A 27,915-nucleotide genomic window follows, 5' to 3' on the forward strand; every position below is an offset into this window, starting at 1 on the left:
AGACAGAAAACAGATTGGTGGTGGTCAGAGACTGCAGGGAGAGGGGAATAGGGAGTGACTATTAAATACTATAGGGTTTCTTCTGGGGAGGATGCAAATATTCTGGAATTAGTTGCGATGGTTGTACAACAATGAATATACTAAAACCCACTGAATTGTACACTTTAAAAGGATGAATCTTCTGGCATGTGAATGGCATCTCCATTTTAAAGAAGGGTCATAGTGAGCATCTAATGAGACTATTCTTGTCAAGTACTTTACACAGTATCTGGTCCAAAGGAAGAGCTCAAGAAATGTTGACTGTTTAGAGGGCGACTACATAATTTATCATCCAAATTGGGACGGTTTTGAGAGTTGACAGGGCACTAGTAATTATTATATTGTCACAACAGGTGTAAATCAGGACTGTCCTGGACAAACTCTGCTGTATGGTCACCTAGTTATTTGCAGTTGGACCACTCCAGGGGGTCTGTTTTGACAAGGGCAGCATTTATTTGAATATTCAAAATCTGGAATATTAAGAATCAGAGACATGACTAGCAGTTTCCCCTCATAGAAACTGGTGTCTGATGATCATTCCTCCAGTACCAAGTGAATGAGGTGCCTTTCAGTCATGTTAACCCTGGTTCCGTATTTTTATAGGTAAGGCTCAACCGTAACAACCACACAAAAAACCAGGGACAGAGAACTGCCTCACCAGTCTTAACCTTCTCCCTAATAAACATTTTAAAAGTCGATCCCTCTCTTTTAACATGTTTCCTCTCCATTCTTTATTCTCTTTTTTCAGTTCTTTTTGTTTTCCTGTTGTAATTTTCCCCTGCGTGAACTCCAGGCTTACTTTTGATGCGTTTGCCCTTTTCCTCCTGTATATGCCTTTCCTCTTTTGTGACACTTTCTACCACCCCTTCAATTCACCACACAATATTGAGTGCCTGTTCTGTGCCAGGTACTTTCCTGAACTGCAGGGATACTGAGGTGAACAAGACCCAGGCATTACCACCAAGGAACACATAGGCTGTCAGGAAAGGCAGACGCATCAACAGGTGATCACAGTGGTCGTGGCTAAGTGTGCTTTTAAGCTTGTATGCAGGGGGTAATGTGATATCATACCCAAAGGGCACCTAACCCAGAAACGTGGATGAGGGTATAGCACAATGGATTCTTTTTTTTTAATTAATTAATTAATTAATTTTGGGGAGGGCTACATTTGGTCTCCGTTGCCACTCAGGGGTTACTCTTTGATGCGGTGCATGGGCTTCTCATCGCTGTGGCTTCTCTTGTTGCAGAGCACGGGCTCCAGGTGTGTGGGCTTCAGTAGTTGTGGCACGCAGGCTCAGTAGTTGTGGCTCGCGAGCTCTAGAGCGCAGGCTCAGTAGTTGTGGCGCACGGGATTAGTTGCTCCACGGCATGTGGGATCTCCCCAGACCAGGGCTCGAACCCGTGTCCCCTGCATTGGCAGGCGGATTCTTAACCACTGAACCACCAGGGAAGTCTCTGCATAATGGATTCTTAACAGAGGGAACACCTAATCCAAGGTAGGATGCAAGAGTTGGAGTTAGCCAGGTGAAGAGGAGGAAAAGAGAAGGGTGTCAGAGGCAGAAGAGATTAGAAAACAGGGTGTGAACAACTCGATTGTAAGCAGCGTGGTGTTGCTAAAGGAACGAGGGAGATACAGGGACACTGAGCAGGAACCTCACCAAGACGGGCAGAAATCTTGTAGAAAGTGTAGACCAAGATGCAGAAATCTTGTTCTGCATCTTGGTCTACACTCCCTCACCTCCATCCAGCTCTCTGTTTATAAGCAGCAATAGGCACACACTTCATTTACAGAGTTTGGACCCTTCCGAAGGAAGGTAAGTCTTTCTCCATTCCTGTTGTCTGCAGGCTACATCCAGAAACCTCAGAACCCTTTAAGTGTTAAACCCTGGGACTGCTCCTTTTAAAGGGCTGTTTCACTTTTCATTAAAAATGCAAATATCCTGGGGCTTCCCTGGTGGCAGAGGGGTTAAGACTCCGCCTGCCAATACAGGGGACAAGGGTTCGATCCCTAGTCCGGGAAGATCCTACGTGCTGCGGAGCAACTAAGCCCATGTGCCACAACTACGAACCCGCGTGCCAGAACTGCCGAATCCCGTGTGCCTAGAGCCCGTGCTCCACAACAAGAGAAGCCACTGCCATGAGAAGCCCGTGCACCACAATGAAGAACAGCCCCCGCTCACTGCAACTAGAGAAAGCCCACGCGCAGCAATGAAGACCCAACGCAGCCAAAAATAAATAAATTAAAAAAAATTTTTAATGCAAATATCCTGACATTGCAACAAACAACAGCAAAAATCCAACACATATCTTATTTATCTACCAATATAGTCAGATGCAACCAGTTTTCTAAAAATGAAGTTGAACATACTTTCAAAATTTACACTGTGTAAACCACCCAGGGAACTAGGAAACAGAGCTCCTTTGGGGCAGGGCAGAAGAAATTACTGGCCAAGCTATAACCCTCCTGGGGGTTCAACTCCTGGTAAAAAGAGAACTGCTGGGAGTGGTGAGAGGCTAATTACCAGGTAGCTGCAGTTCATCCTAAAATGGAGCCCTCTCTGCAGGCAGTCTAGTCTTTCAGCATCTGGTAGAGAGCAAGGTGCAGTTAGACACATCAAAGAACAAAGAATAAGTAGGAAGTCAAGGGAGGCCCTTTCCCCAGAGCCCAGAGGACTCAGCAATAAACCCTGGAGGGAAGAACAGTTTAAATGGGTACTTAAGACTTCCTGGTGGTGGTAAGCAGAGAGAACAAGCCTTGTAGTTGCTTGTGCACGTGTGAAATTCACACCAAATTACAACTGGTTTTTATTTTATTTCTGAAAACATAAAGCAGTTCAAAGTACTGCCTGTGTGATTGATGGAAGGCTTAAAGTTGCTTAAGATTAACAGCTCAGAAAGATTTCCGGCCCACGTGGCTGTCCTAGGGGGGTCCTGAAGGATCAACCTGAGCAGCTGACTGACCACTCGCCTCTTTTTTTTCTATTGAAGTAGAGTTGACTTACAATGTTGTGTTAATTTCTGCTGTACAGCAAAGTGATTCAGTTATACCTGTATACCACCCTCTTTACCTGCAGCCATGTTGATACTGATTAAACTAAGTTCAGAAGGGAACTCGGGAGTCAGAGAGCTCGTCTAGGCCCTGATAGATGATACTTCATAGCAGACACCCTTTTCAAGCTCTAAGAGAATGATGTATTACTGCCTGAGGCCTTAGGTTGATTTGGCAATGATCTGGACATGTTCCATCTGATTCATACACTTTGCTGGAATGTGTCTAAGAGACTATCCTTGCTCAGAATTGCTCTTCATACTAAGGAAAGAAAAAAGAAAAAAACAAAACAAAACAAGATCACCACCCTAATAGCAATCTTGCCCCCACTACTGGGACATTGAAATTACCATGCCTACATTGGAAAAGCTGTTCAAAAGTGACAGTGTAATAATGGAATTCTCAAGGCAGTGCTCCCAAGTCCTGTCAAAATTACTAGCTACTCGGGTAATTAAAACAATTATAATTGTTTGTTTCCACTTAATGCTTTAGCACTAAATCCACGTGCTGTGTGTGATGCACAACCAGCTTCCAAATGGTAGTCGGACTTTTCTTTTAAACTTCAGGTTGATAAAACATTCTGTGCATATCTATCAATCTGAGACATTCAGGATACAACAGAGATCGTTCAATGTCATGTAATCTGGGCCCTTCATTTTACAAGTGGGGAGATTTAGATCCAGACAAGGGAAGAGACTTGCCCAAGATCTTCCAGCAGGTTAATAGCAGATCTGGGATTGGAACCCAGGTCTTCTGGCCTCCAGTAATGGGCTCATTTTATTACACTGGGCTGTCCTTAAATATAAAGGGAAAACTAATATCTGGGTGTATGAAGGACAAGAAGGAGACAAACACTGAAACTTGTTCCTTTGATTCACTCTTTCCTTTCATGTTCACTGTTTTTTTCCTTTACCATCTTTTCTCAACTTTGGACTGTACTGTTAACTCACTTTTCTCTTCTTCTGCTTATTACTCCAATGTTTCTCCTTCTTTAGCCTCCCTTTCCTTGATTGTTCTACATTCCTGACTCTTCTTTCTAGAATCAGTTTTACTCCGTTTATAAAGTGTTCACTATGTTGCCCAGCAAGGCTGTGAGCAGGTTGGAGGCCACTCTGTTCTGACAGGTTGTGAATTTCACAGAAAATCTATAAAGAAGCCATTAAACAATAATTCCTTTTAGAACGTCTACTTAATAAGAGGCCATGAAACCCATGTATCAGGGTTACTATGGAGAATCCGTGTTGGCTGAACAACAAATCTTTTAAAAAAATATTTCAGAAACTATTCCAAGTTAAATGGAGTCAAGAGACACATGTGGAGTTTAGGGTTCCATAAGAAAGTAGTATTTCAATGTATAAAATATACACCAGAATGTTAAAATCTGGATGATGGGATTATACTTGCATTTTATTTTCTTCTTTGTGCTTACCAGAATATTCTAATGAATTTATGTTCTGTCATATATGGAAGCTGGATTTGAAACTTGAAAAAAAATCAGAAAGAGTAAGACAAATACCATGTGATATCACTTATATGTGGAATCTAAAATATGACACAAATGAACCTATCTATGAAACAGAAACTGAATCACGGACATAGAGAACAGAATGGTGGTTGCCAAGGAGGAGGGGGTTGGGGGAGGGATGGAGTGGGAGTTTGGGGTTAGCAGACGCAAACTATTATATATAGAATGGATAAACAACAAGGTCCTACTGTATAGCACAGAGAAGTATATTCAATATCCTATGATAAACCATAATGGAAAAGAATATATAAAAAAAGAATGTATATATATGTATTACTGAATCACTTTGCTGTACAGCAGTAATTAACACAACATTTTAAATCAACTATACTTCAGTTTAAAACAAAAGAATCTTAGCATCAAATTTTGAAAAAAAAAAGAAAATTGAAAAATAAATGAACCTCTAAAGGACTTCTGAGTAGCAAAATAAGTGGTCGTGTGAGCCATCACTCAGGCTAATCTGCCTGTCATGAAGTGTCTCATCCCCCCACCCTTTCAACACCCCTACGTTAGCCAGGTATGCATGCTTGTCAACACCTGTGGACTAGGTTAAGGACCAGCTCTGCCCCCCAGCAAGAAGCCTATAAGGGCTTCCTGCCTGAGTCTCAACTTGGCTTCTTGCCAAGCTCCACTCTTGCAGAAGTCACTTAGGATCTGTGATTTCATTCCTCTTTCCCTATGCAGACATCTGCCTTAGTTCTTGACCCTTGTTCACTTAGTCTGTTTACTTGGGTCCCTGCTGTTTGGTTCTGGATTGGACCTACAATGCCCATGGGCTAGGCTCCACTCAGCTCTGCTCTCCCCTTGACTGGTCTCCACCTCTGTTGTGCACACCATAGGGATTTCATGAAGATTGTGGTTTAGCAATATAACTTAACTCCTGGGCCTGCTTGCAGCCTTTTATCCCTTTCCTCCCAGCTACCCTGGCATACAGTCATGCAAGTCCTGAGTGCTAACTCCCTCCTGTGGGCAGTGGGGCGACTTAGGCTCTACAACCCAAAGCCTAAGAGTTGCATACTCCTCTCAGTCTGGCTTAGTCTGGGCTGATACCAGGTTTGCAGAACACTGCCGTCCTCCCTCCACAAGGCTACTTCAATATGGTGGATCTATGGTTAGGGTGTGTAACTCAAAACAGTTGTCTGGGATTCTCTAGCTGTACTCAGGGACAAGCACAGCCAAGCCCAGAAAAATGTTAACTCATACATTTTATTAAATACTGCACATCTAAAATTCTAATGAACAAGAAAGAAAGGCATGGTATTCTTTCATTGAAATGAGAGAATTCAATCTTTCATTGCTTCAGCAGATAGTTATTGAGCATCTACTATGTTTCTGGTTAACTATACTACAGACCATACTACAGACTGTCACTGATGTCACTGAATTAAGAGAACCTACTGTGTCCTTTTGGGTGCATAACCCCCTCCACGTTGAGCCCCAAAGAAGGACCTAGCTTTTTTGGCTTCATGCAATTCTCAGATGCCCTATACCTTATCTTCCTAACCCTGTCCACGTCTCTGAACCGTTTCCATTGTTCAGCTGTCCCCTGAAAGCTCCCCAACAGCTCTTGCAGGTCCTCCTTACACCAGGTCAGTTTTTCCCTGAAATAGCCAATCCTGTTGTCTGCATCACCACTCCCAACACACACAAGAGCTAACTGCTTAAGATGTAAAATGCCGAGATAACTCCAACACAGTGGTTCTTGAAAAACAAACATTAAAGAGATTATAGTGGTCGAGTGCAACGGCTCTTAACCCAGAGTGGCCCATTCAAATCCTGTTTCTACCACTTACTACTCCGTGACTTTGGGCGAGCTACTTCACCTCTCTGCCCAGTTTGCTCATCTGTCAAACATGGATACTTCATTGAGGATTTCAGTGAGTTAATATATGTAAAATTTAAATTAGTACCTAGTAAATGATAAACATTCTTTTGATATATATTAGCTAGTATCATTACTATTTAGGCTGGAAAGGAATTGAGTAGTAATTGTGGGCTAGTGGGCAACGGGGCTGATATTTGGGGGGCAGGTGCCATTTTGAGTGGAGCCTCTATTTTGACTGCTTATGCAGCAGCCATTTTTTTGTTTCTTTTGTATTTTTAACAACTTTATTGGAGTATAATTGCTTTACAATGGTGTGTTAGTTTCTGCTTTATAACAAAGTGAATCAGCTATACATATACATATATCCTCAAATGCCCTCCCTCTTGCGTCTCCCTCCCACCCTCCCTATCCCACCCCTCTAGGTGGTCACAAAGCACGGAGCTCATCTCCCTGTGCTATGCGGCTGCTTCCCACTAGCTATCTATTTTACATTTGGTAGTGTATATATGTCCATGCCACTCTCTCACTCTGTCACAGCTTACCCTTCCCCCTCCCCATATCCTCAAGTCCATTCTCTAGTAGGTCTGTGTCTTTATTCCTGTCCTGCCCCTAGGTTCTTCAGAACCATTCTTCTTTTTTTTTAGATTCCATATATATGTGTTAGCATACGGTATTTGTTTTTCTCTTCCTGACCTACTTCAATCTGTATGACAGACTCTAGGTCCATCCACTTCACTGCACATAACTCAATTTTGTTTCTTTTTATGGCTGAGTAATATTCCATTGTATGTATGTGACACATCTTCTTTATCTATTCATCTGTCGATGGACACTTAGGTTGCCTCCATGTCTGGCTACTGTAAATAGAGCTGCAATGAACATTGCGGTACATGACTCTTTTTGAATTATGGTTTTCTCAGGGTATATGCCCAGTAGTGGGATTGCTGGGTCATATGGTAGTTCTATTTTTAGTTTTGTTTTGTTTTGTTTTGTTTTGTTTTTGCAGTACGTGGGCCTCTCACTGTTGTGGCCTCTCCTCTTTTTCTTGATGAGTCTGGCTAGTGGTTTATCCATTTTGTTTATCTTCTCGAGGAACCAGCTTTTAATTTTATTGATCTTTGCTATCATTTCCTTCGTTTCTTTTTCATCTATTTCTGATCTGACCTTTATGACTTCTTTCCTTCTGCTAACTTTGGAGGTTTTTTGTTCTTCTTTCTCTAATTGCATTAGGTGTAAGCTTAACTTATTTATTTGAGATGTTTCTTGTTTCTTGAGGTAGGATTGTATTGCTATAAACTTCCCTCTTAGAACTGCTTTTTCTGCATCCCATAGGATTTTGGTCATCGTGTTTTCATTGTCATTTGTTTCTAGGTATTTTTTTATTTCTTCTTTCATTTCTTCATGGACCTCTTGGTTATTAAGTAGTGTATTGTTTAGCCTCCTGTGTTTGTATTTTTTACAATTTTTTTCCTGTAATTGATATTTAGTCTCATAGTGTTGTGGTCAGAAAAGTTACTTGATACGATTTCAGTTTTCTTAAATTTACCAAGGCCTGATTTGTGACCCAAGATATGAGCTATCCTGGAGAATGTTCCATGAGCACTTGAGAAGAAAGTGTATTCTGTTGTTTTTGGATGGAATGTCCTATAAATATCAATTAAGTCCATCTTGTTTAGTGTATCGTTTAAAGCTTGTGTTTCCTTATTTATTTTCATTTTGTATGATCAGTCCGTTGGTGAAAGTGAGGTGTTAAAGTCTCCTACTATGAGTGTGTTACTGTCGACTTCCCCTTTTATGGCTGTTAGCATTTGCCTTATGTATTGAGGTGCTCCTATGTTGGGTGCATAAATATTTACAATTGCAATATCTTCTTCTTGGATTGATCCCTTGATCATTATGTAGTGTCCTTCTTTGTCTCTTGTAATAGTCTTTATTTTAGAGTCTATTTTGTCTGATATAAGAATTGCTACTCCAGCTTTCTTTCGATTTCCATTTGCATGGAATATCTTTTTCCATCCCCTCACTTTCAGTCTGCATGTGTCCCTAGGTCTGAAGTGGGTCTCTTGTAAACAGCATATATATGGGTCTTGTTTTTGTATCCATTTGGCCAGTCTATGTCTTTTGGTGGGAGCATTTAATCCATTTACATTTAAGGTAATTATCAATATGTATGTTCCTATTACCATTTTCTTAATTGTTTTGGGTTTGTTATTGTAGGCCTTTTTCTTCTCTTTTGTTTCCTGCCTAGAGAAGTTCCTTTAGCATTTGTTGTGAAGCTGGTTTGGTGGTGCTGAATTCTCTTAGCTTGTGCTTGTCTGTAAAGCTTTTAATTTCTCTGTCGAATCTGAATGACATCCTTGCTGGGTAGAGTAATCTTTGTTGTAGGTTTTTCCCTTTCATCACTTTAAATATGTCTTGCCACTCCCTTCTGGCTCACAGAGTTTGTGCTGAAACATCAGCTGTTAACCTTATGAGGATTCCCTTTTATGTTATTTGTTGTTTTTCCCTTGCTGCTTTTATTTTTTGTTCTTTGTATTTAATTTTTGATAGTTTGATTAATATGTGTCTTGGTATGTTTCTCCTTTGATTTATCCTGTATGGGACTCTCTGCACTTACTGGATGTTATTGACTATTTCCTTTCCCATATTAGGGAAGTTTTCAAGTACAATCTCTTCAAATATTTTCTCAGTCCATTTCTTTTTCTATTCTTCGTCTCGGACCCCTTTATTTCAAATGCTGGTGCATTTAAAATTGACCAAGAGGTCTCTAAGACTGTCCTCAGTTCTTTTCATTCTTTTTTCTTTATTCTGCTCTGCAGTAGTTATTTCCACTGTTTTATCTTCCAGGTCACTTATCCATTCTTCTGCCTCAGTTATTCTGCTATTAATTCCTTCTGGCGAACTTTTAATTTCATTTATTGTGTTATTATCATTGTTTGTTTGCTCTTTAGTTCTTCTAGGTCCTTGTTAAACGTTTCTTGTATTTTCTCCATTCTATTTCCAGGATTTTGAATCATCTTTATTATCACCACTCTGAATTATTTTTCAGGTAGGCTGCCTATTTCCTCTTCATTTCTGAGGTCTGGTGGGTTTTTACCTTGCTCCTTCATCTGCTGTGTGTTTCTCTGTCTTCTCATTTTTCTTAACTTACTGTGTTTGGGGTCTCCTTTTCGCAGGCTGCACGTTTGTAGTTCCCATTGTTTTTGGTGTCTGCCCCCAGTGGCTAAGGTTGGTTCAGTGGCTTCTGTAGGCTTCCTGGTGGAGGGGACTAGTGTCTGTGTTCTGGTGGATGAGGCTGGATCTTGTCTTTCTGGTGGGCAGGACCACATCCAGTGGTGTGTTTTGGGGTGTCTGTGACCTTATTATGATTTTAGGCAGCCTCTCTGCTCATGGGTGGGTTTGTGTCCCTGTCTTGCTAGTTGTTTGGCATAGGGTGTCCAGCAGTGTAGCTTGCTGCTTGTTGAGTGGAGCTGGGTCTTAGCATTGAGATGGAGATCTCTGGGAGAGCTTTCACCGTTTGTTATTATGTGGAGCCGGGAGGTCTCTGGTGGACCAATGTCCTGATCTTAGCTCTCCCACCTCAGAGGCACAGGCCTGACACCTGGCTGCAGCACCAAAACCCTGTCAGCCACAAGGCTTAGAAGAAAAGGGAGAAAGAAAGAAAGAAAGAAAGAGAACAAATAAAATAAAATAAAGTTATTAAAAAATTTAAAAATTGTTAAAAATAAAACATAATAAAAAAGAACCCTAAGACAAATGGTAAAAGCAAAGCTATACAGACAAAAATATATATATCTATATATAAAAAAGAAAAAAGAGAGCAACGAAATCAGTAAACAAATCTACCTATGATAATAAAGTCTAAATACTAAAATAAGATAAGCATAAAACCAGAAACAAATTAGATGCAGAAAGCAAGCCCCAATTCCACAGTTGCTCTGAAAGTCCACTGCCTCAATTTTGGATGATGCATTGTCTATTCAGGTATTCCACAGATGCAGAGTGCATCAAGTTGATTGTGGAGATTTAATCCACTTCTCCTAAGCCTGCTGGGAGAGATTTCCCTTTCTCTTGTTTGTTCGCACAGCTCCTGGGGTTCAGCTTTGGATGGGCCCCACCTCTGCATGTAGGTCACCTGAGGGCATCTGTTCCTGTCCAGACAGGATGGGGTTAAAGGAGCAGCTGATTAGGGGGCTCTGGCTTAGGCAGTCCTGGGGGAGGGAGGGGTACAGAATACGGGGCAAGCCTGCGGTGGCAGAGGCCGGTGTGACGTTGCACCAGCCTGAGGCGCACCGTGCATTCTCCTAGGGAAGCTGTCCCTGAATCATGGGACCCTGGAATGGCGGGCTGCACAGGCTCCCGGGAGGGGAGGTGTGGATAGTGAGCTGGGCTTGCACACAGGCTTCTTGGTGGCTGCAGCAGCAGCCTTAGCGTCTCATGCCCGTCTCTGGGGTCTGCACTGATAGCCGCGGCTCGCGCCCATCTCTGGGGCTCGTTTAGGTGGTGCTCTGAATCCCCTCTCCTCGTGCATCCTGAAACAATTGTCTCTTGCCTCTTTGGCAGCTCCAGCTTTTTCCCGGACTGCCTCCCGGCTAGCTGTGGCGCACTAGACCCCTTCAGGCTGTGTTCACGCCGCCAACCCCAGTCCTCTCCCTGGGATCCGACCTCCGAAGCCTGAGCCTCAGCTCCCAGCCCCCGCCTGCCCCGGTGGGTGAGCAGACAAGCCTCTTGGGCTGGTGAGTGCAGGTCGGCACCGATCCTCTGTGCGGGAATCTCTCCGCTCTGCCCTCCGCACCCCTGTTGCTGTGCTCTCCTCTGCGGCTCCGAAGCTTACCCCCTCTGCCACCCTCGGTCTCCGCCCGCGAAGGGGCTTCCTAGTGTGTGGAAACCTTTCCTCCTTCACAGCTCCCTCCCACTGGTGCAGGTCCTGTCCCTATACTTTTGTCTCTGTTTTTTCTTTTTTCTTTTGCCCTACCCAGGTACGTGGGGAATTTCTTGCCTTTTGGGAAGTCTGAGGTCTTCTGCCAGCATTCAGTAGGTGTTCTGTAGGAGTTGTTCCACATGTAGATGTATTTCTGATGTATTTGTGGGGAGGAAGGTGATGTCCACATCTTACTCTTCTGCCATCTTGAAGGTCTCCAGCAGCCACTTTTAAGTGAAGTTTCTTTCACTGTTTTGTTTTTGAACCTTTTCCCTCATTCAGAAATATGCTCATTGAAAATCAGGGCAAAAAAGAAACAAAAAGCAAGAAGAAGAAATAAAGTGTTTGTAATCCCATCCATCAAGAAATGGACAGTATTAAGACCTTAGTGTAAAGCTTTATTCAGGTACAGAAATATTGAGCTAATTCTCAATGCACAAACACACTTTTGGGTGACCAATTTTTAAAAAACTTTGTATTATATTATGAAAATTATCATTTGTTACTGTATAGGAAACTATCTTATGGAACACGTGAATTTTTTTCTCCTTTGAGATATTGCAAACAACACTAAGACAGACATCTCAGCACACAAAGATGTACATCCATCTTTGCACACAACCTTAATCATATTCTTAGGATAAATTTTTCCAGAAATTGAATCCCTCAGCTTATTTAAGTTGTATTGCTAGTTGTTTGTCTCATTTTTGTTTAAGATTTTAAATTAAATTCTAAGATGTTTAATTTTTGTGTAAAATTGGAATTAAATACTGAAAGGCAAACAAATATTGTGGAAAAGATTCATGACAGTGATGGGCCTTGCTTGGTAAAGCAGTGAAAGGAGTTTCCTACTGGGTATGAGAAGTCTCATACTCGGTATGAGAATTCCTGGGTACAAGGCAGCAGTCTATAGGGGAAAGAGTTGGGACTCTGCAGTCAATACATCTACTTCTAAATCCTGGCTCAAGTACTTGCAGTTGTATGACCATGGGCTCATAGTTAAACTTGCTGAACCTTAATTTCTTCATATGAAAAATTCCTTTTATGACTTGGCCCATGCTTATCTTTCCCATCTCATGGCTGTCGCTCACCTTGCTCGTAGTACTCTCTGCCCTCAGTTTAAGATCCAATCAGATTGAGTGTCTCCACTGGCCTTTCCCGATGATTCTACCTTTGCCTGGACCAACCTTCAACTCTGCTCCCTTCTATTCCCCCAACACATCTATATAATTAGTACTGGTCATTCGGGCTCAGGTTAGATATCTTCTCCCTCTATGCAGGAGCACAGGCTCTAGGATCATGGGCTTCAGTAGTTGTGGCACGTGGGCTCAGTAGTTGTGGCTCATGGGCTCTAGAGCGCAGGCTCAGTAGTTGTGGTGCACGGGCTTAGTTGCTTCGCAGCATGTGGGATCTTCCCAGACCAGGGCTCGAACGTGTGTCCCCTGCATTGGCAGGCAGGTTCTTAACCATTGTGTCACCAGGGAAACCTGTCTGACCAACCCCGCAACAAACACACTTCAATCTGGGTTAGGTGCCCCTCTCCTGTTGTGCCATTAAAAAACTCTTTGCCGCTGAGTTTGTATAGATCGTGCTGTAGTGTACCTGGTTTTTTACGTTCTGATTCTTCCACCAAACTATGCAGTCTTTGAGGCCAGGTACTATTTCTTATTTTTCTCTGCATCCTCATTAGCCAACACAGTGTATGGAAGCGATGAGGGCCCATAAGAAGTCGTTAAATGAGTGATGAATGAATGAAGCAGGATAGTAATACCTATTTAACACACTTATTAACTAATGATTGTATGAAATAATGTAAGTGGAAATTTCTGGAACATAGGCCAGGAAATGGTATCTCATAGCGTTAAAGGCAATTGACAGTAACTTTGTGACAGATCTCGTGAAATCAATTGAAATATTCTGAGTATGAAATTCTGGAGAACCTTTGTCTTTGTTTAAGTCTGTTGAAAGGTGAATTTCATCATCATAGAAAGAATCTCAGAGGACAAAAGACCTCTTGTTTAAGACAGCTAAGCCCAGCGATTAGTGGTGAGGCGCCATGCCTAAGTGCTTTCAGGGCCTGGGGTCAGCTAGCCCAGACAGACCCCTCCACCCACCCTAGCTCTACACCTTGGACCCAGAAGAGAAGGAGGAAGTGGGTAAGGAGAAAGACAGGGAATAAAGAAAAGGAGGCTGGAGTAAGATTCTGTGGGGGGTAATAATTGTAGCTTTTGCATAGCAGCTGTGTTTAGAACAGGCAAGCTATACATCAGAGAGTTCCACAGCCCCCAGAGAAGAGAAGTGCCCCCCTGAACGCCTCTCACTTTGCATGCTTCCTGAGCTCTGCGGCCTTCAGCAGATCTTCCCTGTGGTGCCTTGCCCTGGCATTTCATTGGCCAATTCCTTCCTACCTCCTGTGGTGTCAATGATCTGTTCAGGGTGGATCTCTCAGCAGTAGAACTGGTCTAACCAAATGTTTTTCCAGTTCTGACAGTCTGGCACACAACTGCTTAGTGGCACCCAGTATCACAAAGGCCAGCATCGCTCCCTGCTGCTGGGATAACATGCTCCAGGTCCTTTTAGGAAATTGCTGGGTCAGTCCTGCCACCTCCTGGGTGGTTCTGCCCCTCAAGCCAAGCCCTTTTGACCCCAAGATACTGGACTCAGCTCAGCCAGTTTGAAGAATTTCTGTCTCTAAGTTGCAAGTGACAACTTCACTGTCTTAAACCGTAAGCTAAGGCTAAGCTCTTATTAGTGTAATATATTTGTATTTGTGACTGGTCAAATAAGGATGCAAATACAGAGTAAATGACATTTAATAGAAAGAGAGAAACTCCTGTAGAATCCAGAGGAATCTTGCCCTCGGGCAAGTTTCACTCTGAGAGAAGCTCTGCAGAGAGCTCTTGCTACAGGGTAGGGAGCCTCAGCTGGTCCTCCCCAGCACCCAGGCAGCAGGCGGGACCCTGCACTGTTCTGAAATGTGAAGGGGTGGCAAGGCCCCAACTAACTGAAACCCTTCACAGAGGTTCCCACGAGTGCAGACTTGAACAAACGCCCAACCGCCACCCACCCAGCTCCAAAGACAGTTCCCCAATCCCCACCTCCAGCACCTCGAATGTTCTTGGCTTCAGGCTCCCTCTTCCTGTCAGCTGTGGGCTTGGGAAGAGAAGGGGCAGGAGAGTGGTGGAGTGGGAAGGCTTGAGTCCAGGCCTCTCCTCTGAGCTCAAGCATCAGGAGAGCAGCCTGACAGCCAGGTGACCGCAGATACGATATGGGAGCCCTAGAGGGTTATGACAGGCAGCACCTAAACCACATTTGGCCCACAGTTCCACCTGGCCCCTCGCCAGACAAAGCACAAGCACTTTCTTTCTTTTTCAGTTCAATTTATTCTCTGAATCAACAAACCTTAGGCTATGAGGGGTAAAGCAAATTCAGGAGTTTAAACAAAGGCATTCATCAGGCAGCTGGGGCCCCCTGCAATGAAAAATAAATCCCTGGCAAAGAAATGGTCAACATTGGCTAGCCTGGGACATTATGACTCCAGGATGATTTTCTCTGATGTGGTTTAGAAGCTCCTTTGCTTGGAGTATTGTACTTTGTACAGGCAAAGGGGTGGGGATGAGCTGATATGGTCAGCCTGTTGGTCAGTCTGTCATCAAACAGTGATTGAGCAACTAGCGTGTGGCAGGCTGCTTGGAACTAGAGGATACGTTATCATGTCCTGGAAAATGAGGACGCTTTACAACACATTACAGCAATCCCACTCGAGTCACAAGCACACCACCAAACCAATGACTAGCCAGGGTTTTTTATTTTTTTCTGAAGTGTGAATTTATTCCATAAATGTATGCTTTATATTTAAGTTATATTTCACAATACAAACATACTGCTTTTAAATGCATAGTTTCAAACAATTCTTTTTTTAAACTTGTTAAAAATTGAAGTATAGTTGATTTACTATATTGTGTTAGTTTCAGGTGTACAGCAAAGTGATTCAGTTATACATATACCTATATATGTATATTCTTTTTCAGATTCTTTTCCATTATAGGTTATTACAAGATATTGAATATAGTTCTCTGTGCTTTACAGTAGGTCCTCATTGTTTATCTATTTCATATATAGTAGTGTGTATATGTTAATCCCAAGCTCCTAATTTATCCCTCCCCCCTCCTTTCTCCTTTGGTAACCATAAGTTTGTTTTCTATGTCTGTGAGTTTGTTTCTGTTCAGCCAGCGTTTTGAAACTAGACAGACTGGGGCTTGAACCCCAGCTCACTCATTAACTTAAATAGCAATGTGACCTTGGATAAGTCAACCTCTCTGCACCTTGGTTTACATGCCAGTAAAATAAAGATAAAAATAACGTTCTAGGCCCCATCAGCTTGGAATATTGCTGCTTGGACATAAGTATCAGGATGTGTATCCACCACCTAAATTTGGAGCCAAATTCCACAAGGCATCAATGTAGCAAATACCTTTATAGCACTTGCTAGCACTGTTCTAAGTGTTTTACATATATTAATTCATTTAACCTTTGTCACAATCTTATAGAATGGGTACTAATATTATTTCCATTTTATAGATGAGAAAGCCCAAGGCACAGACAGGTAATGGAACTACCCTAGATAGTGACACTCATTTGATTTGTGTGAACATTACATGAAGTAGTGCATGCAAAATTCACCTAGAACACAAGCTGTTGACAAATACTATCTATGATTAGTAGTCAGTAGTATTGCTGTTATCATTATTATTAACTGTGTTAGTGTTGCTATGAGTAGTTACCACAGAGTGATTAAAATGTAGTTAAACACACTGGCCTAGAGGCCAAGATGGCCGAGTAGAAAGACCCTGAGCTCACCTCCTCTCATGGGCACACCAAAATTACAACTATTTATAGAATAACTATTGATGAAAAAGACTGGAACCTATCAGAAAAGATATTCTATAACTAAAGATATAAAGAAGGAACCATAATGAAACAGGTAGGAGGGGTGGAGTCACAGCATAGTCAAGACAAATACCCCTAGGTGGGTGACCCACAAACAAGGGAATAATTACAATTGCAGAGGTTCTCCCCAAGGATCCAAGGGTCTAAGACCCACATTGGGCTGCCCAGCCTGGGGTTCCTGTGCCAGGAAGACAAGCCCCCAGAACATTTGGCTTTGAAGGCCAGCAGGGCTTACTTTCAGGGGACCCAGGGGCTGTGGGAAATAGAGACTCCACTCTTAAAGGGCACGGACAAAATCTCACATGCTCTGGGACCCAGGGCAGAAGCAGTAATGTGAAAGAAGCCTGGGTCAGACCCACTTGCTGATCTTGGAGAGTCTCCAGAGAGGAAGGAGGCAACTGGAGCTCACCCTGGGGACATAGACAATGGCGGCACCCATTTCTGGGAGGTCCTTCTACCACGTGGAGACTGGTGCAGGCAAATGCCATTTTGGAATCCTACCTCTGGCTCGTTAGCCTCAGGACCCAGCCCCTCCCACCTCCACCAACCTGTAAACACCAGTACTACTGGGATGCCTCAGGCCAAACATCTAGCTGGGGGGACACACAGCTCCACCCACCAGTAAGCAAGCTGAGACCACAGCCACCCCTGAACATGGCCCTATCCACCAGAGGGCCCAGGACTCAGCCTCACACACCATTGCACAGGCACTAGACCTGGGACCCTCTGGGCCCTGCAGCCAGAGACCCCAGGACCCAGATCTACCCACCACTGGGCAGGCACCAGCCCCAGGATCTTTGGCTCTGCCCAACAGCAAGCCTGTTCTAGCCTTGGGACCAGCCTCACCCACCAGCAGCAGGCTGACTCCAGCCCCAGGACAACCACAGACTGCCAACACAGCCCACCTACCAACAGACCAGCACTAGCCCAAGGACCAGATGAGCCCAGACCCCACCTACCAGCAGGCCAACACCAGCTCTGAGACCCCTGGGTCCTGCAGCCAGACCCCTGGACTCAGCTCTGTCTACCAATGGGCCAGCACTAGCCCCAGGACTTGGCTTCACCCTGTGGTTGTCAAGCACCAGCCCTGGGATCTCCTGGACCCTGACTCCAGTGAGCCAGCACAAGCCTTGGTGCCCCAGGTGTTCCACAGACAGCCACCTTGTGACCCAGCCCCACCAGCCAGCAGCCAGTAGTCTCCACACAAGGAAAAACCTGGCAACCAACCAGACTTAGGGCCAGCCACACCGACCAGACCACACATTGTGGTCAACCTGCTACAACAGAAGGACCCACACAGCCACATGGGGGCACCCCTAGAGCATATAGCTGGTGACTAGAGGGGAGTGCACTGCTCGGACACATAGGACATCTCCTACAAAAGGTCACTTCTCCAAGATCAGGAAACATAACCAACCTATCAGATACATAGAAATAAAGAGCAAGTTAGGCAAAATGAGGCAACAGAGGAACATATCCCAAACGAAGGAACAAGACAAAACCCCAGAAGAAGAACTAAGTGAAGTGGCAATAGGAAATCTACCCAAGAAAGAGTTCAAGGTAATGATTGTAAAGATGATCAAAGAACTCAGGAGAAAAATGGATGAACATCAAGAAGTTAGGAGTTTTTAATAAAGAGTTAGAAAATGTTAAGAACAACCAAATAGAGATGAATAATATGATAACTGAAATAAAAAATACACTGGAACGAATCAATAGTAGACTAGATGACACAGAGGAATGGATCAGTGAGCTGGAAGACAGAGTAGTGGAAGTCACTGAAGCTGAAAAGAAAAAAGAATGAAGAGAAATGAGGACAGTTTAAGAGACCTCTAAAACAACATCAAGTGTACTAACATTTGCATTATAGGGATCCCAGAAGGATAAGAGAGAGAGAAAGAGGCATAGAACATATTTGAAGAAATATTAGCTGAAAACTTCCCTAACCTTGGAAAGGAAACAGGTGTCCAAGACCAGAAAGCACAGAGAGTCCCAAACATAGTCAATCCAAAGAGGCCCACACCAAGATATAGTGTATGCAGATGACATGATACTATACATAGAAAATCCTAAAGATGCCACCAAAAAACTACTAGAGCTCATCAATGAATTTGGTAAAGTTGCATTTCTATACATTAACAATGAAGTATTAGAAAGAGAAATTAAGGAAACAATTCCATTTATGATTGCACCAAAACAACAAACTTACCTAAGGAGGTAAAAGACCTATTCTTAGAAAACTATAAGACACTGATGAAAGAAATTGGAGACCACACAAACAGATGGAAATATATACCATGTTCTTGGATTGGAAGGATTAATATTGTTAAAATGACCATACTACCCAAGGCAACCTACAGATACAATGCAATACCTATCAAAATACTAATAGCATTTTTCACAGAACTAGAACAAATAATTTTTAAATTTGTATGGAAACAAAAAAACCCCAAATAGCCAAAACAATCTTGAGAAAGAAGAACAGAGCTGGAAGTATCATGCTCCCTGACTTCAGACCACACTACAAAGCTACAGTAATCAAGACAGTATGCAACTGGCACAAAAACAGACATATAGATCAATGGGACAGAATAGAGAGCCCAGAAATAAACCCACAAACTTTTGGTCAATTAATCTATGGCAAAGGAGGCAAGAATATACAATGGAGAAAAAACAGTCTCTTCAATAAGTGGTGCTGGGAAAACTGAACAGCTACATGTAAAAGAATGAAGTTAGAATATTCTCTAAGACCATATACAAAATAAACTCAAAATGGATTAAAGATCTGAATGTAAGATTGGAAACCATAAAACCCCTAGAAGAAAACATAGGCAGAACAGTCTTTGACATAAATAGTAGCAATATTTTTTTGGATCTATCTCCTAAGGCAAAGGAAACAAAATAAAAAATAAACAAGTGGGACCTAATTAAACTTAAAAGCTTTTGCACAGCAAAGGAAACCATGGACAAAATGAAAAGTCAGCCTACTGAATGGGAGAAAATATTTGCAAATGATTTGACCAGTAAGGGGTTAATATCCAAAATATATGAGCAGCTCATACAACTCACTATCAATCCAACAAACAACCCAATTAAAAAATGAGCAGAGGACCTGAATAGACATTTTTCCAAAGAAGTCATAAAGATGGCCAACAGGCATGTGAAAAGATGCTCAACATTGCTAATCATCAGGGAAATGCTAATCAAAACAACAATGAGATATACTGACAGAGAAAGACAAATATCATATGACATCACTTATATGTGGAATGTAAAGAAATGATGCAAATGAACTTATTTATAAAACAGAAACAGACTTACAGACACAGAAAACAAACTTATGGTTACCAAAGGGGATAGCAGGGGTGAGGCAGGGGAGAGACATAAATTAGGAGTTTAGGATTAACATATACACACTACTATATATAAAATAGGTAAACAACAAGGATCTACTTATAGCACAGGAAACTATAGTCAATATCTTATAATAACCTATAATGGAAAAGAATCTGAAAAAGAATATGTGTGTGTGTGTGTATGTGTGTGCATGTGTGTGTAACTGAATCACTTTGCTGTACACCTGAAACTAACACAACATTGTAAGTCAACTATACTTCAGTAAAAAATATTTTAAAAAACAATGATATATCACCTCACACCTGTCAGAATGGCTGTCACCAAAAAGAACACAAATAAACATGGACGAGGATGTAGAGAAAAGGGAACCCTTGAACACTGTTGGTGGGAATGTAAATTGGTGCAGCCGCTATGAAAAGCACTATGGAGTTTTCTCAAAAAACTAAAAATAAAACTACCACATGATCCAGCAATTCCACTCCTGGGTATACATCCAAAGAAAACAAAAATACTACTTTGAAAAGATACATGCACCCCAATGTTCATTAAGGAACATTATTTACAATAGCCAAGACATGGAAGCAACCTAAGTGTCCATTAACAGATGAATGGATAAAGAAGATGTGATATATATATATGGATGGACCTGGAGGGTATTATGCTTAGTGAAATAAGTCAGATGGAGAAAGACAAATACTATATGATATCACTTATATGTGGAATCTAAAAAAGAAAACAAACTAGTGAATATAACAAAAGGGGTACAGACTCACAGATATAGAGAACAAACTAGTGGTTTTCCGTGGGGAGAGGGAAAAGGTGAGGGGCAAGACTGGGGTAGGGGATTAAGAGGTATAACCTACTATGTATAAAATAAATAAGCTACAAGGATATATTGTACAGCACAGGGAATATAGCCAATATTTTAAAATAACTACAAATGGAGTATAATCTATAAAAATTGTGAATCACTATGTTGTACAGCTGAAACTAATATAATATTGTAAATCAACTATGCCTCAACTTAAAAGAAAAGTATACCTCAATTTTTTTTAAGTATCAAGTTAAAAAAAATTTAAATTAAATGTCGTTAAAGATAAAGAGTTTGGCTGTTTCCATCTGCTTCCTTAAAGGAAGCCCACCATTATTTTAGGTAACTCTAGACAGTTATTATGGACCCTCTCAGGATTAATGACTCCAGGGGGGAAGAGCAAATCCCCTGGGGCTGCTGACTAAGCAAAGGGCAAGCCGCTCAGAAAAGCAGGATGAATTAACCCCAGGAAGCCCCAGAGGAAGAGCAAATGAGGGGAAACACAGCTCTGTTTTGCTTGGAGGTGGGCTGCAACATCAAGTGTTATCAAAAGAAACTTCAAGTTGAGGGTGAAAGACTGTTCTCTGTTGGTTTGCAAAGTATAGAAATAAAGAGGTGTCTAAGCAAGGGAGAGGGGAATTAACATGCTTTGAGCACATTCTTTGCATCAGGAACCTTACTTCTGGTATTTCATTCATCTTTACAATGATTTCATGAGGTAGGTGCTATGATTATTGCAATTTTAGTGATAAGCGCACAGGCTCAGAGAGGTGAAGTGACTCACATAATGTTCCACACCTTAAGATTGTTAGACCTGGCAAGATATGGAAAGAACCTAAACGGCCATTAACAGATGAATGGATAAAGAAGATGTGGTATATATAGACAATGGAATATTACCCAGCCATATAAAGAATGAAATAATGCCATTTGCAGCAACATGGATGGACCTAGAGATTATCATACTAAGCGAAGTAAGTCAAAGACAAATACCATACGAAATTACCTACATGTGGAATCTAAAATATGACACAAATGACCATATGTACAAAACAGAAACAGACTCACAGACATAGAAAACAGACTTGTGGTTGCCAAGCGGGAGGTGAGGTTGGGGAGGGGTGGATTGGGAGTTTGTGATTAGTGGATGCAAACTATTATATATAGGATGGATAAACAACAAGGTCCTACAGTATAGTACAGGGAACTATATTCAATATCCTGTGATAAACCATAATAGAAAAGAATATGAAAAAGAATGTATATATGTATAACTGAATCATTTTGCTGTATGGCAGAAATTAACACAACATTGTAAATCAGCTATATTTCAATAAAATAAACTTTAAAAAGTTTTTTAGAGCAGAGACTAGAACTCAGGTCTGCCCAAATCCAGATATATTTCTCTTCCCATATTCCCATCAATAAATCCAAAACAAAACTCCTCGCCCACCCTAAACTTGCTCCTTTTATTCTGTTTCTCTGTCTTGGTGAATGGAGGCCACCATCCACACCATTACTTAAGCCAGAAATTTGGATGTCATCTAGACTCCTCAACTCACCTCCTGTATCCAGGCTGACATCAAATGCTTCTAGAAATTCTACCTCATTAACATCTTTTGTATCCATCCTTTCTGTCTGTCTCCACCATTCTCTATTGGGCTGGAATATTGATGTTTGGGCATATGTGTCAGGATAGAGGCTGGCTATCTAAAATTGGAGCCACTCAACTTGAAACTATTATTCCTATTCTACCTGGCATCTCCAGCACTTAGAATGTATATTTCATTAAATATTGGATGAGTAAATGAATGCATAAATTAATGAGTTAACAGATGCTAATATCCCCATTTTGAGCTTCTTAAACTCTTTAGTAATTCTCTATCACCTTCAGGATAAAGCCCAAACTTCATATATATACCACTTGACCCAAATGATATAACTGCTGACCACATCTGCTTCAGCTTGAATTCAAGCTACTCTCCATCTTCCTTTCAACACTCCATTCTTCACTCACACTGACCTTTTTTTTCCATGAAAGGGCCATGTTCTCTTTTGCACATTGGCCTTCAACCTTTCCCTTGTGTAACCACCATACAACCCTCCTCCCCCTAGCTTCCACTTTTCACCTCCTTAGCTCCTACTCAGCAACTTAAATGTTATATTATTTGGAAAGTTTTTCCTGACACCCCAAGTCCAAGTTTTTAGCATTGATAGAACTAAATCCAAGATAGGTTAAGTGACTTGCCCAAGGCCACACAGCTTGGAAGTAGCAGAGTCAAATTTTTGTCCTGCTTTATCAGACTCCAAATATACATTATATCCTTTATATCACTCCTCACAACTCAGGGAGATAACAGGTTAAGTGACTGACCCAAGATCACACACCTAAAATGGTGCAGTTTTTGTAGCCCCAAATCCAGGTACATTTTGCTACATCAGAGCAATTCCATTTCACTGGTGTTAGAAGAGTTTTCTTTATGAAGGGGAGGGGTATCTATTTCGCTATTGACAAAACTACAAAAGATTCCTCATCATTATAAATTGAAAAACCAGCTCCTGGACAAATATCCCAAGGGTAAATACCACTACCAATAAAAAAATCACTAAGCAGTTCTTGGCTTTCTTATTCAGCTTGAATAGTGCTCAGTCCTGGCAATGCTTCCCCTCTGCCTCTTTCAGAAAATGAGGCCTGGTGGCCTTTATGATGGGCTCCCAAGGGAATGGGGTAAGCTGACTCACTATATTCTCTCACTGGGTAAGCCACTAGGTACCCACTGTGCTGGTCAATACAGTCACTTAGCAATCAGGTAAATGTAAGTCTTGAGATGTTTCAAACCCCTTATTTTGACCTTAGCTTCCAAAAATCATCAAAGTAAAATGTGCTTTTGGGGGCTTCCCTGGTGCGCAGTGGTAGAGAGTCTGCCTGCCGATGCAGGGTACACGGGTTCGTGCCCTGGTCTGGGAAGATCCCACATGCCGCGGAGCAGCTGGGCCCGTGAGCCACGGCCGCTGAGCCTGGGCGTCCAGAGCCTGTGCTCCGCAATGGGAGAGGCCACAACAGTGAGAGGCCCGCGTACGCAAAAAAACAAAAAAAAAAATGTGCTTTTGGGAATTCACAAACAACAGCTGCTCTTCCCCTTCACTATACTTCTACAAAGATAGAACTGCAGCAGGCAGGAGGCATATCAGACAGAACTGTGTCAAGTATGGTGATGGGATTATTGTTTTGAAAACTCTCCATCTAAACCTCAGAGAAGCAAACAGTTCAGGCTTAAAAGGAGGTCACCCTCCAAGGATGCTCATTATTACTACTGGTATCTGTGGCTATTGGAAGGTTCCTTGTAAAGCTAGAAACCTGACATTCTCTATTCTTTCTGAGTGCTCAAAAGCCTTAGCTTTGTTCTTATCTTCCCTTTTTCTATCCAGAAAAGTCCCGGTCCCCATGTTGAAGAGGCAAAACTAAAACACTAAAATCTTCAATTTTTTTTTTTTTTTGGCCATGCCACGCAGCTTGTGGGATCTTAGTTCCCCAACTAGGGATCAAATCCATGTCCCCTGCAGTGGAAGCATGGGGTCCTAACCACTGGACCGCCAGGGAATTTTCAATTATCTTTAAAATCATTACCATATTCCATTTCTCCTCCTGCTTACCCACTCCCATCATCATTCTGGAGAGTCCTACTAAGTGCAACACTAGAGATGCTGTTGATATTTAACAGTGATCAATTTCATCAAATAAATTGACTTGAAAAGTAAGATGAGGTTATTACCAAATACATTTTCTTCATTGGATTAAACTTTAGTGGGCACATTCCAGGAATTCTGGAGTCCCATATCTATCCTGCATCCCCAAAGACTCTTGGAAATTCAGAAAGGGAAAGTTTGACTAATATTCTCAGAGAGTTCATATATAAATATCAGCACTCCGTATCTCAGATTACAGATATGCAAAGAAGCTTCAAAAAACCAGGACGGGCTTCCCTGGTGGCGCAGTGGTTGAGAGTCTGCCTGCCGATGCAGGGGACACGGGTTCGTGCCCCGGTCCGGGAAGATCCCACATGCCGCGGAGCGGCTGGGCCTGTGAGCCATGGCCGCTGAGCCTGCGCGTCCGGAGCCTGTGCTCCGCAACGGGAAAGGCCACAACAGTGAGAGGCCTGCATACCGCAAAAAAAAAAAAAAAAAAAAAAAAACCAGGACATTTCAGGGGTCAGACGCTCTTCTCAGAAGGCATTAACAAATTAAAGACATGTCCATCACAAAGGGAGTTTGTCAACCATGCAATGAGAGGAAAAGGAATCACTGAAGCCCAAGTTGGCAGCTCCCAGCCAGCACTGCCCAGGTGAGAGTGTTCCCTTGCTCAAGAACTTTACTTACGCATATGGTAGAGTCGACTGTGCCCAGAACAGGGCCTGGAACATACTAGGATCTCAATAATAATTTGTTAATGAAATGACTAAATGAATGAATAAGTGACTAAAAGGTGTCAGTGACAGGGCCTTTGTGGAGACGGATGCATTATCAGGCTATCCAGTACTAGGATCATAAATCTAACTCCTTTAAATCTGACTCTTCTGCCCTTTGACATATTATGTAACTGATGAGAGAACCCTAGTGTTCCCAGTCCCACTGTAAATGGTAACACTGGCCTCCTGACTTTAAAATATCAGTTTCTGACTTCAGATTTGTGGAGTGCTGACAAATCAGGCTTCTGAGTCTGTAGTCCTGAGCCAGATCTTGGACACCAGCAAACTCACTAAGATAATGCTACTGGGGGTGGAATAAAGAGTTCTGGATGTCAATTAGCCTAATCCAGGTGATGTTATTCTAACTGATCAGCGTCATTTTCATATTTCTACTACTGTACTTTCTGTAAAAACAACACTAATGCCCAAGATGCCATTATTTCCCCCCATGCAACCAATTATTTTCTTAAATCTTATCTTGAAGAACAATTGTCCCTGGGACTGATCCATGCCTCTTGAGACTTCTACTAATTGGTTCATAACAGTCATTGAAGCCTTTCTGTATGCCAAATTCTATGCCCTTTGAGGGCCACAGAAACTAATGTGCAGTGGCAATATTACAGGACTAGGCAGCTACTGACAGATGAGTCTTCGGATACAATTGTACATGGGGTCGTGGGAAGAGTCCTGGATTGGAAGTCCCAGCTCTGCATTCATCTTTTCCCTACTTTCACTCACAAGGTGGAATGGAGGATCAAATGAACTAATGGATGTGAAATTGCTTTTTAAATTTTAGTGTTATCCATTGGCGACCCTCTACTACTACTACCATCATCATCATCATCATCATCATCATCATCATTTTCATTATCATTATCATCATCACGATTATCAGTCTACTACTGTTAAGGAGAGAAGATACAGTTAGATGGATGTATGCTAACTTAAGGTTCCATTTCCCTCAAGACTAAGCTGCCCATGGGACCACAGTTAGTGCTAATGCCACTCTCGGTAACGCCATGATTGCTACTTACAGAGCAGCCCTCCACAGAGCAAACGGGATCAGATGCTGTGACACCCAAATTGCTGGGTATCAAATCTCTCCCATTATCTTCCCAAGGAACATGGTGTGTTGCAGCTGGAAGGAGACAGTCTGACTTAAAGCCAAATCATGCTGGCTTCAAGTTGCTAGAATCAGCTCCTCGGAAGGTGAATTTTGTGAAGCTAGGGTACTGTGCCTCCCACCAACCCCCCCCATTTAATTGGATCTGCATTTGAGCTGTACATTCAGAAAGCTCTTCTGTCACTTTCTGTCAAAGATTGCTCTTTGAGTAGCTTGAAATATCTATTAAAAATGTAGCCTAAAGCAGTGTCTTTTGAATCCCCAGCTCACTAATTCAGGTACTGGAGCACTGCGAGCATACACCACCAGCCTGCAAATGGATAAACTACTCAAAAGACATTTTCCACCCCTTAAATACAGTTCCAAGAAAGAATAGGAAATGCCTCATACCTCTAATGGAAGCTATTTGCTACAAAAACAAATCATCAGGTCCGTGGAGCTAGAAATGCCTTTTGCAAATAAAAGTGAAAGGAAGAGACAGCAAAACAGCAGCTGAAACCATGCAGTCATCACCCACAAAGCACATGATTCAAATAAAAATGAAATACTTATTTGAAAAATGGGTTACCTACACACCCAACAGCAGTTGTCAGTTTATGTATAAAAGAAAACAACCAGCATTTTGTATGAATTTCAAAGGAAATGAACTATTTGTTCCTTGTTAGTAGCTAATGTAAATATCAGAGCAAATAGCAAATGCTATTCTTTGATTCCAATAAAATTGTAGAACATTTCCAAATGCTCCTACATAAGTCCTGACATCAAAATGTACATCTCTTAAGATACTAAAAGATGAGCCCCAAATTATGTGCTTAATACATTTGTTCTTTCTTGAAGAGATGAGGTATAATTGTATCAATCATCTTGTAGCTAGGAATTATATGAAGAACCCTGAACCATAAGTACTAAATCAAACTAAATAGTCTCTTATCCTATTTTTCTCTCTTATACTTGTCATTACTTCCTGAAGTTCTCATTACAACTGCATAATTCTACCCTCCACCCTCCGAAACCCCATAGGTTTTCTTCAGAAAAGGAGGGTAGCTTTCCCCTTCTCCTTTCCCTCAGAACCACAGTTTTCTCTCCACAAATATTCATGGGATGAGACTCACAGACAAATTATTTCAATGAGCAATAATACCTTTTTGGGTAGGACAACTAAGTTATTCCTGCTTTGTCTTCTTACATATATTTAGCGTATCTTTAAGATTTGCTGTTGTTATCCCTTGAGAAAAGAGAACCTGTTCTAGAAGAAAGGTTAGTGGGAAAGCATGAGCTACATTGTGACATTAAATACAGATTTCTTTTTCCAAAGCTAAAACCTACAGTCCTCCTTTGTTCGGTCCTAAAGAAGACATAATATCTCCAGCTAATGGGCTGTCCACAAATGACCATTATTGAATGAATAATAAAAGAATAATAGCAACGTGATTTCCACTTACATCAACCACAAAAATCTTCTGGGAATCATCCAAAAACTGCACTTTTAAATGTAGCATTCTCGGAGAGGCCGTTGGGCTGCGAGCAGGCTCAGAGTGCTGTGAGTGCTGTGACAGGAAGGGGGTTTTCTCAAGGAATTTCACTCTTAGCTGGAGGCAGTGTGCTCGGGTCCCCCCACTCCCATCCAGGCACACCACCACCCCCAGCAGGGCACACTTCTGTTTGCTTGAATTGATGCACACTCAAGGGCATGTGTGCTGCCGTGTCCTGGTGATCAATAGCATCTGGGCTACCTCCTATTTGGTCAACGTCAAATCCAACTGGACTCACTCTAGCCCTCTTAAACTCGGTTCCTTTCTTCAAAGAAAAAGAAGAAGAAAGAAAATACTTGCAACCCCTGGGGATTTTC

The 27,915-nt window shown here is 42.0% G+C and overlaps 1 protein-coding gene across 2 annotated transcripts in view; it reads right to left on the reverse strand.

Moving 5' to 3' along the window:
- FRMD7 (FERM domain containing 7) overlaps positions 1-27,565 on the reverse strand; it is a gene marked incomplete at both ends in the record, with an annotated part of 57,667 nt that extends 30,102 nt beyond the window's left edge. For both annotated transcript variants that reach the window (XM_079727274.1, XM_079727273.1), the window contains one exon: positions 27,509-27,565. In XM_079727274.1, coding sequence (XP_079583400.1) covers positions 27,509-27,565 — 57 coding nt within the window. The remainder of the gene's footprint in view (positions 1-27,508) is intronic.
- Positions 27,566-27,915: the final 350 nt, after the last annotated feature.

The sequence above is a fragment of the Hyperoodon ampullatus genome (genome assembly GCF_949752795.1).
Source record: "Hyperoodon ampullatus genome assembly, chromosome: X".
NCBI lineage: Eukaryota > Metazoa > Chordata > Mammalia > Artiodactyla > Ziphiidae > Hyperoodon > Hyperoodon ampullatus.